The 16,802-nt window shown below is 39.0% G+C and overlaps 1 protein-coding gene across 1 annotated transcript in view; it reads left to right on the top strand.

Annotated features, from left to right (window-relative positions):
- Window positions 1-10,488, top strand: part of LOC138033498 (microfibril-associated glycoprotein 4-like) — a 14,923-nt gene extending 4,435 nt beyond the window's left edge. The window contains exons 3-5 of the mRNA XM_068881250.1: window positions 2,693-2,953; window positions 8,254-8,634; window positions 10,132-10,488. Coding sequence (XP_068737351.1) covers window positions 2,693-2,953; window positions 8,254-8,634; window positions 10,132-10,394 — 905 coding nt within the window. The 3' untranslated portion in view covers window positions 10,395-10,488. The remainder of the gene's footprint in view (window positions 1-2,692; window positions 2,954-8,253; window positions 8,635-10,131) is intronic.
- The last annotated feature ends 6,314 nt before the right edge of the window (window positions 10,489-16,802 follow it).

Here is a 16,802-nt window from a genome sequence, read left to right as displayed (position 1 = left end):
AGGAGCTGTCGCTTTTTTGTCAAATTCAAACCAAGGATGACCGAAGATTTTCGGTCGAAGCGTCTTTACCAAGTTTTTTGAGAACGTCGTTTGACGTTCAAATAAGCCAGTGTCCAACATTTCTTATATTGACATATATAGACGACTTTCACTGTTATGCGCTAACAAACGTATTTAACTTGAAATGTGGTTAAATTTTGTTAGAAGTATAGAAACTACTGAAACTATCTACTGTTACCATTTAACAGAAATTGATTTTATCAAACGAGTTGATAAAGGTGGAATAACCACCGTGAAAGATTTGGAAAGCTGACGTTTAGAGCGTTAGCCCTTCGTCGGAGGGAATGACGAAGGGTTTCGCTCCGACGAAGGGCTAACGCTCGAAACGTCAGCTTTCCAAATCTTTCACGGTGGTTATTCGACCTTTATCAGCTCGTTTGATAAAATCAATTTCTGTTTCAATCTACCATCGACGCAGCACCGTAGTTTCTTTAGAAACTAAAATTTTGTTTACTTTTGCCATTTGATGGAAATGTATAAATCGATCCTTTGTTTTCATGGAAGTTGTAACGGGATCTCGCAGAAAGCCACGGTAGACAGATTGAACTTGATTTCCAGGCATTTAGTTCACAGCAATAAGCGCAGGATAGCATTTCAAGCTCTCTTTCGCTTTGCAAAACTCCTGCATATAACTCATATATAAAACCCTGTTTAACGACTGCGAGGTAAATCTGTTCAGAGGTGGAGCCAATATCAATACAGTTTAGCCTCTGGATTAAGATTCAAGTCTACAAAGTATTGCTCTCCTCGCCTGTGTTTTTCTTCTTTTCATCAAGTACATTTAGTCATCCGGAGAAATCCTTGGCTATTGCTACGTCATAGCCTCGTTTGCATATGCAAAAACAAAGATGGCGGATTTCAATTTAAATTTGCCTATTTTTGAAGCGTTATTGTTGGCTATTTAAACACATTTAGTCCAAGTGAGTGGTCAAGTATGACAATACAGATAAAGAACTTTCGATTCAGAGAAACGTTTTCTAGACCTTCCTTTCCCTTTAAAGCAATTTGGCTTTGATATCAAGCGAATTATTAGCCATCAAAAACCAAGAAATTGTTGTGTGGTAAAAGCGCAAATGATTCCATGCATTCTTTGTAAAATTTCGCATTTTCAAAGCATCGTTGCTCAGAGATTAGGGAGTTTAAGAAACGACGACTGCTACGACTACTACAACGCCACAAAAGAATAATATCATTGCTTAAAAGAGCATAAATAATCGTGCTGAGTGCGTGCAGAACGGATTTTAGCAAGTATGTTAGCGGTCATCTGCATAACGACGAGGTGAATTCACCAAAGTTGAGGTTTTTACGACAGCGTAAGCATGCAACAGAGAATCTTTCATTTTCTGTTTTCCCTCTGAAACCGCTCGTAACAATTTATTTCAGTTAGGATACTTCGCCCATATTGTAGAGAACGTGATCGAGACTGAATAATCTTTGGAACACCGACATGGCGGCAGTGACGTCATCAACGCACTATACCAGTTGCCCTTGGTGTCATCAAGAAGATCAAAAAAAGGATGGAAAAGCACGCCAGCAAAATCGCCATGAACATTAGCTAACTGAACCTGAATTAAGAGTGGTACTTCCAAATATTAGCTTCTGTTAAGTAAATCTTGAAACGATTGGAATTTTAAAACGCATTGGCTTTCTATGAGGGGAAAACCGGAATTTCGAAGACAAACCTCTCGGACCAAAGAAAGGAAAAAATAACCAATTTTATCTCACATTTAACGAGTTAGGAAACCAAACCCTTCCCTTATCAAACTGGTACAAATGTGCACACTTTGTTTGTATTGGCCAATATCAAAAATACCATAATACTCTTTGTTTGTTCATCCCAAATTTTGCATAAGCATTGTTTCCAGTTTCTCTTGGAACCATTATAAGTCCCAAGAAAAAAATAAAAACAGCGTTTGTGCAAAATTTTGGAGGAACAAACAAAAGGTATTATATATAGTATTTTTGATATTGGATAATAGGCAATCACATGATTTCGAGTGCATTTGAATGGCTATCTGTGACTTTCTTGACAAGTCAGAATACTTCGTTTATTTGATTACCTCTTTATGCACTGAGTTACTCCTTTTTTGCACGGTGTGAACTGAAAACTGCATTTCTATTAACCAATCAGACCTGGGTATTTTTTTTGTGCGTATTACTAAGAGTAAAAGTCCACTTTACTTGTTAATTTAGGAAGAGGCAAAAAAATTAAAAAACTCCAACTGAGAGGCCAGAAACAATCAACTGGCTATTTGCAAAGCGTAATAGAATTAATTTTTAGACCTCGGAAATCAAATTCATCCTATTGTCAGATTGGAATTTGAACTTCAAGATACAAAATGTAATCATTCAACTTTGTAGGACCTTCATTAAGTATATTTGATTATACTATTACAAATTAAATTAGCAATTATGACCAATCAGAATTGTGCTTTTATATTGAGAGTATCATAGAAACTAAACCTGCGTAACATTGTCCCTTCTAACAATATCTACATTTGTAGGTCCACACAAAAATTCCAATGCCCAAACTCTCACGATTGTTCCAAGAAAGAGTCACCGGTAAAGGCTTTAAGACAGTATTCTCTATATTTGTAAAAGGTATAAACCTGAGTATTTGTGCCCGTTACAGGGATTGGAATCAAGAACTACCATAGAAACGTACGTTATATAGCGGACAGTGTGAAAGGACCAAAAGATGAGATAAGCGATAAAATAACTACGATCGAGAAAATGCCTGATGAAGTATCCGTGGTTGGAATCAAGAAGAACCAAAGGGGATTCCATTATGTAGCGGACAGTGTGGAAGGGTCAAAAGATGAGATGAGGGATAAAATAACCAAGATCAAGAAAATGCTCAATGAGGTATCCGCTTTGGCTGAAACTTGTGGAGGTAGGTTGACATTTCATCGCGAAAAGGATATGGTTTTCTAATAATCGACATTTACTTTTTGTAGAAGTCTTAGGCAAAGAGGATAGGAGGGGTAGGAGATCCATCAATCTTTCGAAACCTTACATTACTTCTTTTTCATTTGACTCTGCTTTTTTTATCGTTAAAGACTCTCTGTCTACCGAGATGCTTTACGCGCTTTTGTTTATATTTTCATTGGGCTTGAATTTAAGTAACGAGTGGGAGAGAAATAAGCGACAAAAAGCTACAAACGAATACTAGAAACGCTGGCCTGTCGAATAAAAAACACATTTTCAATGAATAAAGCCCGCGCCGCTGCCGCTCTTGGACTTATAACATGTTATCAGGTGTTTCGGATTGATTTTGTCACCTGTAATAACGCGGCTCGCCTCGCAATAAATATGTACAAAACAAATTTCAATAAAGTACATTCAATACCGATCTCCGTTGTTGGTAAAAGTACTCGTTGGTTTTATCTTTGACAATTTGAATTCATTGAATTTACTCTTCCTGGCAAATTTGTTCTCTAAGGCTCTGCTGCAAATGTTGCCGTTAACCATCACACAACAACTTGGGTACAGTATGGGGCCCAGTTCTCGGCCATTTTTTGTTCAACGTTTATTTTTCGCGCCACAAATGAATCTGAATAAAAAGAAATTGCTTCCAAAGGTAGCTTGATTCCTTGTCTTTCGTCCTGCCGAGTTTTGAGTTTACAGCTACTATACACTGTGAGCACGTCTAGGTGACGTGAAGGTAGGTGAATTTGGATTCCCTGAAAACGTGTTTGTTTACGGCTACTCAAATTACATTGTCTAATTCAAGTTTATATTTTATCCGTATAGAAGGCCCAAATGAGCCAATTCTTGGCATAAAGAACGTAGAGTGATAAAGCTGCTGGCCTGTTTTATTCTTTGACCTAAATTCTCTCCTCAATATTTCCTTAATACTTTTGCGTAATTGCCTATTCTCGGCCACCCTGCTCGCCGTCAACACGAAAAAGCGCTCATAGCTTTGTATGGAGTTTTCGTGTCAAATCAGTCGTAAAAATAAAGCTGTTATGGGGTGGCAAGTACTGACAGTAGATATGAATTAAACCATGAGTTCTGACGTAACCCCGTTTTGAAATACCCAACTCTTTTTTAGCTCCGCTTGACTGCACTTAAGAAAAAAACTAGGTGTGCAAAAAATGCCCTTTTCTAACATGAAACAAAGCTCTTTAAGGATACTTTGTGGTCGAAATATCAAACACAAGCCTTATTAGTGACTTAACAACAAGGATGGTGTTAAAGCGTTGTCTTTTTTGTGGAATCGAGCGCACTCCTTTGTGATCGAGAACTGGGCCCGCTGGCCGATAACTGGGCTCACGAACGAAGCCTCCATTTTCGTTATTCCTCGGGAGAAAACAGAGTTGAGCAATCGATGGCTTTACATGTGTAAACTTGAATGCTGAAGCTAGTTGTCTGTGAAATTTCAAGTCCTTACGGCTATTTCAAGGTAAGAAATACAAGTTTACGTTTTTTGTGGCCGAGAACTGGGCCCCATACTGTATAGTTCAATTCCGGAATGTTTTCATGAATGCATTTAACTGCTAACAAAACAAAAGCATCTCATCGAAATGTTATATGAAACAATAATTAGAATTCCAAACGAGTCTCGAAATGAAATAAGTTAATATCCAACTATTAATTATAAAGAGATTACAAATGCCACTCGACTTACTGCGAAAGGACATCAGCAAACTCAGCACAGCACACCGCGCACCGGTGGCTCAGTTGGTTGAGCACGGGCTGTCACTCGGGAGGTCTTGAGTTCAACTCCGGCCGGACCAACACTCAGGGTCTTTAAATAACTGAGGAGAAAGTGCTGCCTTTGTAATTACATCTGCAAATGGTTAGACTCTCTAGTCTTCTCGGATAAGGACGATAAGCCGGAGGTCCCGTCTCACAACCCTTCAATGTTCATAATCCTGTGGGACGTAAAAGAACCCGCACACTTGTCGTAAAGAGTAGGGCATGTAGATCCCGGTGTTGTGGTCTGTCTTCTGTGATTTATCATGGTTGGGAGGGTAAATGCTCGGAGATATTAGCTACACCAAGCTACCCTAAAAATCCGAGGGTAAATAAAGATATATGATATGATATGATACATGTACCTTCCCAACCTGGTTGTGTTGGGGATTCTTAGTCCATCACCGACCCTAGCGATTGTTTTTGTACCACCAAGACCACAAAAGCCTTTAAGGGGGCTCGAAAAAAAATTTCTCTGTCTTTCAAACGAATAAACACATTCTGTTCTTAGGTGCAGTTAGGGTAATCATATCACGACAAATATTGGCAAGGTTATTAAGTACCATCATAGATTTCTTACATCACACTTTCCTCCAAGAGAATATTTCCTACCATGGCAACGATATAAGGCATTTCTTTGAACCTTAAAATCAAGATATATTGCCTTTTTTTTAAAAACGGGACGTTGAAATCTTCCCATTCAGCGTTACCAGATAATGTTAAAATAATCTCTAAAATATTTAAAATTGAATAAAATCTGTACGTCAGTTTTTCAGAAAAATCACTATTTTTGAAATGTCTTTAATCTTTTTTTTCACCTACAGAATTTTTTTTAAAATTGAAAGACAAACGTTTTAAATTAACCTAAGCTAACATGCAAAAACTGACAAAAATTCACCCTTCAGAAGAAGAGATACATGTATAAACGAGTAAACTTGCAAACTCAGGAAAAATGAGGGGGTTACAAAATAAGCATTTAGAATTTTTCAGAAAATTTTAGGGATAGAAATCTTGTTCTTTTGTCTAATTTCATCATTGCAACCAAATTAATACAATGCAACTCAGAAGTAATTTCAGCAACTTCTGAATCTACATTGTAAAAAAGGAAAATTCAGGTCCTAAAAAAATTGGGTTTTCGTTTGGACATCACAGTTCTCCTATCCCCAGTCTCCTTACTAGCACGGTTTTGTACCTAACTGGAAGTGAAAATTCTGATTTTTAAAATCAGTATGGAATTTGTGCATCATAGGTAATCTGGGTAAGATGGAGAGAAATTCAAAGACCTGTTTGTAAGAAAGTTCAAAATGATGAAAAGTATTCGGCAGGTATTTTTTGCAGGTTGAAATTTAATTATAACTAGATAATTATACTTACCGTGACTGTTACATGAATAGCTAACCTAGGCCTAAAAACTTTTTTTAAAGCCTAATTAGGCCTAAGGTTAGCTATTCATGTAACAGTCACAGTAAGTATATCCAGTTATAATTAAATTTCAATCTGCAACCTGCAACCTGCAAAAAATACCTGCCGAAAAGCATTCATGATATGCAATTTTGGGTTTTTTTTTTCCAACACAGAAGATATGCGCTCAAAGGTGCGGCAGAATAGATTTGGAGAGAATGGCTATTGCAGAAATTAATTTATTAAAAAGAGTTTCTGCCATACATAAAAAAACAAGAAAAGCAGGAATTCCAAACAACGAATACCAAGTCTAGTCCATCTCAGTTGTGAACATGAACTTATTTGTTTGGTTTATGAAGGTGAAAGTCTATAAAGTAGAGTCACGTACAGTATATTTTGCTTTGAATTTCCATACAAACTCTTGAATTTCCCGCCATGTTGCCCTGATTACCCATGATGCAATCAAGAGAGTGAACTCATCTATTATTTACATCTCAGAAAACCATGATGTTTCGATTGAGCGAATAAAGAAAAATCTGTCGTATACACTTTAACCGTAAAGTACTGTCAGTACTTTCCTGCAGTGATATTCAGCTTCCTGTAATAAATGGTTTCACCTGTTGAGTAGCTGGATCTCTAACTTACAAGAGTCTCTGGATGAAACTTAATAAGCCACATTACATGTATGACAATTCAAATAATTAAGAGCTACATGTACACTTTACATTACAGTGACTGTACACTTACTTTTCTTTCCTACAGTGAAGTTTACAAGTAAGACACGAATCAAACCTTTTACCATCACGTTAAGGACGGTGCCTACTAATTAAAGATATTTTTGCCCCGGTTTATGATTATGCAGGAAATGTAGATCTTAACAAGTGTTATTGAAATCCAAAAAGAAAATTGGGGGTAACCACCCATTTTTCAATTGTGAAATTCTCTGTCATTACAATTTACAAAAGTGGTAAACATTGGTCGCAACGAGAGGTCTGCCTCCAGTCCACAAGAGGCTTAATAAAAATGTGTTAAAAACGCTCATGGCACAACATACGAACCGGCCACTAATGCGATAAGCACAAGCGTAAGCACAAGAATAAGCTTGCGCCGTTTACACAGTGAGACAAGCCGAAAAAAATTGAGCATACGTAAGCGTAGTAATAACGTCCGAGAAAATCTAGTAAGATTCAAGATGGTGTGCGAATCGTCGTGCTTGTGCAAAATCACGCCGGTTCCGACTTGTGAAATAAACACAACCGTATGATAAGCTTTCTTTTCTTGCGCTTTACGCTTATGCTTATTTCACGTTTATTTCAAGCCGGTTCCCATACGTGTTTTTTAATACTTACGCTTGTACTTGTGCTTATTGCACAAGTGGAAACCGGTCTTAAGCTGTCGCAAATCATGTCGGAAATGAGATGTAGGATTTTCTATCAAACTATTCGGAGTGATCGGGTTTGTTCGGAAATCTACTGCCTGCAAACTGCTTGTACATTTGATGGACAGTTATTCCACTGGGTATTCGCACCTCCCAGCATTTTCCTGTAGATTTGCATTTGTAAGAAACTAACGCAACCAATTGGAGCCTATTAAGAACCCACATGGGAGTTCAAGTAAGACAAAAGCAATTTATGCCAGAAAGCAAGTATATGTCCTACAAACAATAGCCATTCTGCGCCATGTAAAGGTATGGGTATGAAGCTCGCCGGGATCGAAAATCAGCTGTCTCTCGAAAACGTGCTGTATTGCATTTAAGCAAACGTTAATGCGCACAAAAAGCGTAAAATCAGTGATGAGTTAATTAGTCACCGGGCGTTAGCCGCCGAGAACTATTCATAATCGCAGAAAGTAAAGCAAGCGGAGGAAATCGCGACCAAGCGCAAGAGAAGGACAGTCGTGAGAAACTTTTCGGCTCCCACTCGTACCTTAACTTGCCTAAAAACGTTTTTTTCGCAGGCTCGAGCTTAATTGTAAGTCGCAAGTAAAGAAACCGCTTGTCTTCCTCGTTTTCGGCCCATTTCAGTCCACAAGAAGATATTTCTTTTTCTTACAGTTTTAATAGAATTTTCAATGCCTTGTTAATTATTCAAACAGTCAGGAGGAACTGTGCTGAGCTGTACAAATCTGGTGAAAGGAGCAGTGGTGTTTACACAATTGATCCTGATGGTTCAGGGGCCTTTGATGTGTTTTGTGACCAGACAACAGCCGGTGGGGGGTGGACAGTGTTCCAAAAGAGACTGGACGGATCGGTTGACTTTTACCGCGGCTGGTCTGACTACAAACAAGGTTTTGGTAACCTACGTGGCGAGTATTGGCTGGGACTGGACAAGATCCATCGTCTGACCAAACTGGTGAAGAATACGCTTCGAGTTGATTTGGAAGACACAAAAGGCAATACCGCCTATGCTGCCTATGACATGTTTGAAGTGACCAGCGAGAGGGCCAAATACCAGTTGAGCCTTGGAAATTACTTAGGTATGTTATTTTCCACGCGTCTATCATATACACAGCAATAACGTTCCATATAAAAGACAGACAACCAGAGCAGTCTGATTGACACTCTTCTCTTTAATTTTAAGTTAGTTCATTGTTGCGCTTGTGTAAAATAATTGAAGGGAGCAAGATCATCACATCACGGTTTGAAAGTAACTACTGAGAAAAATCCAGGCTTCAAAGGAAATTCACGACGACTCAATTTATTTACTGTACTACACTTTCTGCACCCTACTAGCAGAGCCATTCTTTTGGTGTTTTCGAGAAAGAAGACTCTGCATGAATCGAGTAAGATCTTTATTGAGCATGCGCTGCATGTTGCCAGGATACAGTTTCGAACCCAGGCCTAAGTGCTTGAGAAGATCTGGCCGCAATCTTGATTTTTCATGGTACAGTGGGCTTAATTACCCTTATCGGTCTTGTCACTAAACGGATGCTCCCATTGGAAAAACCATTTTGACGACAGAAAACAAGATTGACTAGTCCAGACGTTCGGGCTGCGGCGGCTTCAGAGATTTGACACAATTCAGGCAGAGCTTCCTTTTCTAACCCTCAGTAAAGAAAAAGACGAAAGTGCAGGGCAGGGTGCACTTTCTGCTCTGACAGTGAAATATGAAGCCATCAAGGAACTGGCTGATTTCGAATCAATTGAAATACGACTTACCAGTAATATCAAAAGATGTATGACGATTCCTTAGTACTGGTATAACAGTTAAAAGTACAACACTTTTATGTATTCTCCCGGATTCGTCAAACCTTGCAACGACTCTCGCATTCCATTTTGTTCCGACTTTGTTCAACTTCTTAAAAAGGAACTTATTATGTAATGAGTATAACAAAAACTCATGAGCTTGAAGGCAAAACTGCCTATGCAGCCTATGACATGTTTGCAGTGACCAGCGAGAAGGCCAAATACCAGTTGAGCCTTGGAACGTACTCGGGTGTGTAATTTACCACACGTGTATCGGCACAATGAAGATTCTACGATATACACAGCAACACCTATCGCATTCCATTTTGTTCCGACTTCGTTCATCCTTTTAAAAGGAACTTATTCCAAGTTGAATAGGAAATTTCTAGAATCAAGTGATTCTGTTTAGAGCGGTTTTCAATTGAGTGTCGAAAGTAATTAGCGAATTGCTTTGGTTTATGATTACTTCACTCAGTGATTGGTTCACCGTTCTGGCGCCACTTTTTCAACCAATCAGAAGTGAAACCAAAACCAATCGTGGCTCGCGCGTACACATTTGCCCGCGCTTTGTGTCGGCTGCGTGTAATTACTTCGAGTTTGATTGGTTTACTGAATTGAATCGGTCCCTCCTTTTTGATTGGCCAAAGTAATTACTTTGGTTTTGGTTTTACGACACTCGATTGAAACTCGCATTAGAAAATACCTCCTAATGAGAGCCGTGAGAAGGAGATTGATTGGTTATCCGTTATTACATGTACCTTTACAATATATACTTCAAATGTTTTCAGGAACTGCTGGTGATTCGTTATCTAACCACCGTGGTGCTGCCTTTTCTACCAAGGACAAGGATAATGATAAGGCTTGGCTAAACTGTGCAGCGCAGTTTAAAGGTGCTTGGTGGTATCATCGTTGTCACGAGTCAAACCTAAACGGTCGTTATCACCATGGCAAGCACTCTTCATTTGCAGATGGAGTCAACTGGAAATCTTGGAAAGGACAATACTATTCCGCTAAAAGAGCTGAAATGAAGATCAGACCAGTTGGTTTCTAAAAGATTGAGACATCAGTCTCTGATTTTCTGGCACATGTGAAGCCATCATAAGTTTGTGATCTAGTTGTTTGACAGAAATAAAAGTAAACAAAAAGTTGACATTGTTTGAGATCACTAAGTTTCAATCCCAAAAATAACCCCCTCTCAAAAGGGAGGCGCAAGGACCCAATGAAAATTCTTCCCTTTTTGCTCCCGTCAAGAAAATAAATCATTAACCCCTAAATTAAGACCACCTTGCTATGCTTTACCGAAAATTATAATAAATTCGAACGTCACCTAAGAGAGCACTTTTTCTGTGCTATATTTTTTCTTCTACTTTAATTATACCATATACCAGCACCATAAAAATGTGTTGGTAATCAACTGAAGGGAAAGCCTCCACTCTATATCCTTCTTTCATAGTATAAAGAAGAAACCTTTCCCTAGCCATTCTGCATTCATTTTGCCCATTAGTATCGGTACGGTCCTCAAGCTCGTTATATGCTTGGTGGTTCATGACTTAGTGTGCGCATATCTACTTTCACAATCCCTGAATAAAGTTTGGATATCATGAGAGAAGCATAACAGTTGATCAAACTACAACCCGAAACAACTCCAGTATATTTAACAATTAGACCCGTGGCCCTTGAGGGCGAAGGGTCTAATTGTTTTAGTATCACCCAACTTGTCGGACAGAAAAGGCAATAATAAAGTTAGCAAATGCAAGCTGAAGAAATACTTATTTGGGAATAAAAAGAAAGAAAGCGTCACACTTTTCGCTACTAGAGGATTATTACTAATAGTCCTCTAGTAGTGTAGCCAATCAAAATGCAGGATTTGCATTAGTTCACTAGTTGGGTGATACTAATGAGTAATAGAAGCAAAACACTGATATAAATTGTTAGTTACAACAATCAACAATTATTTGCCACAGCATTTTTTGCAAGGAAGCAAAAGGTCTAAAACATTTTCATCTCATGTCAGAAACGTAGGAGCCTGGTTCGATGAAAGATTTTCTATGGAGACTCATATTACGAAGACTTGTGGCACAGCGTTTCATCACCTTCACAATAACCGACGAATTAGGAAACATTCACAAGATACTGCAGAAACTCTTATTCATGCCTTCATGACCAGCAGAATCGATTATTGTATAAATAGCCTCTTGTTTGGATTGCCTCGTACGGTTCCAAATATCTAAAACCCAAAGAGTGCAAAATGCCGCTGCACGTGCAGGGGTGGATCTAGGGGGAGGGTGCAGGGGGTGCGCACCACCCCCTCCCGAGAAGACCTGCGGCTTTCTAATACAACTGGAATTCTGCAAAAAAAAAAACATCACCAGTCAGCTACGTCATTCCCTAGTGGTGCACCCCCTCCTAACAAAAACCCTGGATCCACCACTGACGTGTCGTATTTATGAAATCAAAATATTGCCACATTACAGCTCTCTTAAAAGAGCTGCACTGGCTGCCTGCCACCAACAGAATACAATTTAAGGTCATCCTAATTACTTTTAAAGCACTGCACGACATGGCACCTTCGTATATAGCTAGTCTCGTGCACATCAGACAGAAAACAAACACTCAATACAGTCTTCGGTCTAATAATGCAATATTGTTAACCCCACCATTGAAAAAATCTGCTGCGACAATGGGAGATAGATCGTTCACTATGGCAGCACCCAAATTATGGAACTCGCTCTTTTCGGAAATCAGAAGCATTCATAACCTAGATAAAGTTCAACAACACTTAAAAACATATTTTTGTCGTTTAGCTTTTAAATAACATTTCTGACATATCATTTTAAATAACTATAGGGTTTTTAACAGAGTCTGATATTTAAATATACGGCATATATAATTATTTATTTTAGGAATAATTAATTGATTTAGCACTCGATTTTTTATTAATGTAATCATGTATATGTTATAGTGTTTATTTGGTTTTGTTTATTGTTTTGAGCATTTGATCTGTTTCCAGAAAGTCGTTAGTGTACGTTTTCCCATGAGAGGTCACATATGTCAACAACATAATCAAGTATACCGTGACGGTAGCAAGAATGGTTCTTATTTTCACCCCTCAAGTAATAGCCCTTATACATGATGACGTCTGACTAGCTAAAATCACCACCAAGCCTCGAATTCGAAAGTCAAACTTGTCAATTTTGGCTTGAGCTAAATCCCAAAGGAACGAACTTGTAAAGAAAACCACGTGCGAACAGTATTGCACGTCCAAATGATGTGAATAATTATGTGCAAACGAGGCTTGGTCGTGAAATTAGCCAGTCAGACGTCATCACGCATAAGGCCCATTCTGGTTGATGTCAGGAGTGGAGTAGACCATAAATTTATTATACATGTAGATGGGGTAGTCCAAGCAATCAGGGTCAGTGCTTTCAACTTTCCCCTTTTCTGTGGTGGTGTTCATCTCAGAAGAACACCGCACAGAGGAAAACACCACAAGCAAGGCTACATAAAGATAGGACTTTCCAAATTGTGCAAGTAAATTGACGAAAACATCGCGTCTCTTCTCGGCCACAACATACTTGATTGTATCCTCCTGGTGGCTTCTCAACTTTTTCATACTGCAAATCTCACAACCTTTTTTAATAGCATTCTGCATAATTATTGCGCCATTAATAGACCATTTTCGAATTCTCACGGCTGGACTGGATCTAACATGAAATGGAGGCTAATGCGGGGAAATCTTTTCTTATGCAAATTAATTGCCCGCGTTAGCCTCCATTTCATGCTAGATCCAGTCCAACCGTTAGAATACGAAACCAGCCTATTTGACTTGTGTTTACGTGGACAACACGCAAGTACTTTGCGTGTTCCATTCATGTTGGTTCTGAAGATTTATGAGCCTAACTCTGATTGGCTAAGAATTTTACACCACAGAAATCGTTTAGCAGGTCGAGTAGGGGGAAAGAAATGACCGCCGCAAATACATCTGCCATTAGAAAAATTCCATAAAGATTTTCCTTCCATGTCCCTTAGCCTTTTAAAAATCAGAATTTTCACTACTGGTGGGGTAAGGAACTGTGCTTAGCCTGGTAAGGAGACTGGGAAAAGCAGAACTGTGACATCAAAAGGTCGGACTTGATTCAATAATACATCTTCATAGATCACTTTGAGGCTGCAAGCTAGATTTTGTCAAAAAATCTCTTTGAAATTCACAAATACATACTAAAGATTTGTTCATACTGAACTTAAGGAAACTCTCCCACACAATTTCAAGAGATTGACTGTGATCTGCTCCGCGGCTCTGCACCATTTTCAAGGACTGCCTACTCTTCTGCACGTGATTTAGGTAAAAATTCTGCTTTTACGAGCCAGAAGGCCCAATTGGGCAGGCACTTATCTCCGGTTTCTGTAGCATGAAGCGACTCGCAGTATTTCTACTCCCCCCTGGATGGGATACTAGTTCATCGCAGGGTTACCCCCTGCATTAAATTCGCGGTACCCATTTATACACGTGGGTGGAGAGAGGCACCGTGAGAGTACAGTGTCTTGCCCAAGAACATAACACAATGTCCCCGGCCAGGACCCGAACCTGGACCATTCGATCCGGAGTCGAGCGCACTAGTCTAAAAGTATTCAACAAAATAGTTAACATGACTTCACTATCATGACTTGTTAGGCTGATGATGAGATAGTTCCTACATTAAGAAAACAGTAGGTGACAGAGCATTTCAAATAGCCGCTCCCCTTTTATAGAACAAGTTACCTAGGTCTGCACGGGAAGCAAGCACCTTAGAATCTTTTAAGACTATAATTAAAACATTTTTATACAAGGAATCATTTCAGTTATCTCAGTAATTTTCTTAAATCCATTATTATTTTAGAAGTTCGTCTACAGTGGTTATTATTCTATGTTAGATTTTTAAATGTAATTAGTTTGTTAGCTTTATTGAAAGATGTGTAAGATTTACATTAAGAGGTATAAGTTTAGTCATTAAGTGATGTACTACTGTGATGCACTTTTGAATATTGTATAGAAAAGGCGCAATATAAGTAATGAGAAAATGAAAGTTTATCGTCAAATGTTTACGTCCAACACTTATCCTGAAATTTCACGGATCGTTGTAAGAAGCTGAACTGGCAGAAAAATATTCCAGAATATAATAATAATAATAATAATAATAATAATAATAATAATAATAATATTATTATTATTATAGTCTAGGCACAAAATGTATTTTATCTATCTTCTTAGATTGTCGTATCTCCTTTCTAGCAGTTTCCACGTTAAGCTTTGTCCTAAATGGTGTTGAGTGTTCCTTAGTTTGCTTTGGTTAGGAGAATTTTTGCATGTCTACTTTTTTCTCTTAGATATTGTCTTCATTGTTCTGGGAAATCTCTTCAATCCAAGATTACTTGTCCCCTTTCATGCTTTCCTTGCTTCAGTTTTAATTGCCTATACTGTTTTTCTCCTTCTGTCGTCTCATTCTTAAGGCCCTAGCGAGCGGCTTCAACATTTGCTTCAACATCCTTTCGATTTTGTTGAATGGCAATGTTGAAATTTCTTTTGCTGTCTGGAATGTTCGGAATGTTGAAGCGGAGTTGAAGTCATTTGCCCCGCTCTTTCAACATTGTTGAGTAAGCGCATGCGCAATTAAGAAAAGACGGTAGCAAAGCAAGACAATTTTGTGTGTGGCTGTAGTACGTCCGGGCGATAATATTTCGATCAGCTGATCCTACAATGGCAGAATATGACACGCCAGACGATTTTGAAGTAGAGATCAACATTGCAACAAGGAAAAGAAAAGCACCGGAGGCGGACGAAACAAAGAAACCAAAATGGAAGTCTGGCGAGATAGAAACGCTCATAGATGAGCTGGAAAAGCGAAGCTGTCTGAGCGACGTCTAACCAATTAACCAATTTTTTAAGACAGGTCGATGATTCCAGGATATTTCGATCACTGCTGAGTTTAATGTGTCGTCAGTTGCTGTTGTCACGTTCGTCGGGAGTCATGAGTATTTTTGCCTCTAAAGGTTTCTGCAACCCCTTAAGGACCTCTAGCTTTTCTTTCGAGCTCAAATTTAATCCATGTGATGCCCTGTTTGCTGATATTCTTTAGTCAGAGTCCAGAGTTCATCAACACATGGTCATACATAGTCCCTTCCATTGTCAGCACCTGGAAGCTGCTATTCGTGGCGTAGTTTATACTGCAATATAAGCGCCGTTTTACCATGATTGAACCGATCTTATTCCTGGTTTGGGTGCCGATCTCGGCTACCACAAATTGCTTTAATATTTTAGGATGCACTTCAACGTCTATCAGCTTAAAAATATTGTAGGATGGAAATTCCGGGACCCTTGAGCCTCTTTCTCCACCTTAACTACGCACAGCGAGGATGTCTCTCTTTAGAACACTCTCTAACACCTGCACTACTTGGCTGTTTAAGTGAAATGTTGGGGCCTACGCCTGAACAACAGTGGAGGGGTTGCAGACGGTGATGAGCTTGCAAAAAATGGGCCGTTGTACGAGACGAAGCCAGAAGAAGAGGATAATCTGCGAGCATTACGAGACTCGCGTTTTAAGTCTAAGCACCCATTTCAAATAGCGCTGATAAACAGCATTTAAGTATAAGCACCCTTTAGAAGGGTCAGCAGTCAATAACTATTGGCTGGAGTATTTCGAAAATACCATGCTTTTGTGGTCCCCCTCCCCCATATTCAATGTTGGAGTTCTTCATTCTTCAGGTAAAAAAAGTCACCATTTTCCCCCCTGGAAAATCCAACATTGAAAAGGAAGTTGGGTGGGGGGGAGGTGGGGTATCTGTAAAATGAAGCTACCTTCCCAACACTTTTGTCCATGATTGCATGTATAAAAAACTACATCTTTGTAAGCCTACGAAATGTCATACGTACCCTGGCTTGCAAATGCAAAAAGTTGATTGGTGTTGTTTGAATCAAAATAAATAAATAAAAAGCACAGCGTTTGGAAAGTCCATAGAGCCCATTATTCTACACAGGCCTCATAAGTGTTCACACACACACACACACACAAACACACACACACAAGATAAGTAAGGCACGCTTTGCGTGTTGCGCTTTGGGCAATCCGCGTTCAAAAACAAGCAAAGTTCAATTCCAAAGAAAAGAAAACAGATGTTTTAAAACCCGGTGATAAGATTTATGCAACTTTTCTCTTTCTCTAATATAGAAATAAAGATGAACCTTGCTTCCGAATGATCCAGCCGATCTCAACATACACCGTCCATACTCCAAGTCATCACTTCCGTGTTCCAACACACTCTTGTTCCCTTTGTTCCTTAAACGGAAAAAATGGTACTTCAAAATTGACAGCAAAGATAATGCCGCTTCTACTCTTTAAAGTTTGAAAGACATACAAATTCACCTTAAGACGGTCATCATAGCTGCATCATTTTCCAGATTTTCTGTGACCTCTTCATTGCCTCC

Source organism: Montipora capricornis, chromosome 14 (genome assembly GCF_036669925.1).
Source record: "Montipora capricornis isolate CH-2021 chromosome 14, ASM3666992v2, whole genome shotgun sequence".
NCBI lineage: Eukaryota > Metazoa > Cnidaria > Anthozoa > Scleractinia > Acroporidae > Montipora > Montipora capricornis.
The sequence above is the reverse complement of the archived record's forward strand: the minus strand, read 5'-3'. Positions and strand labels throughout refer to the sequence as shown.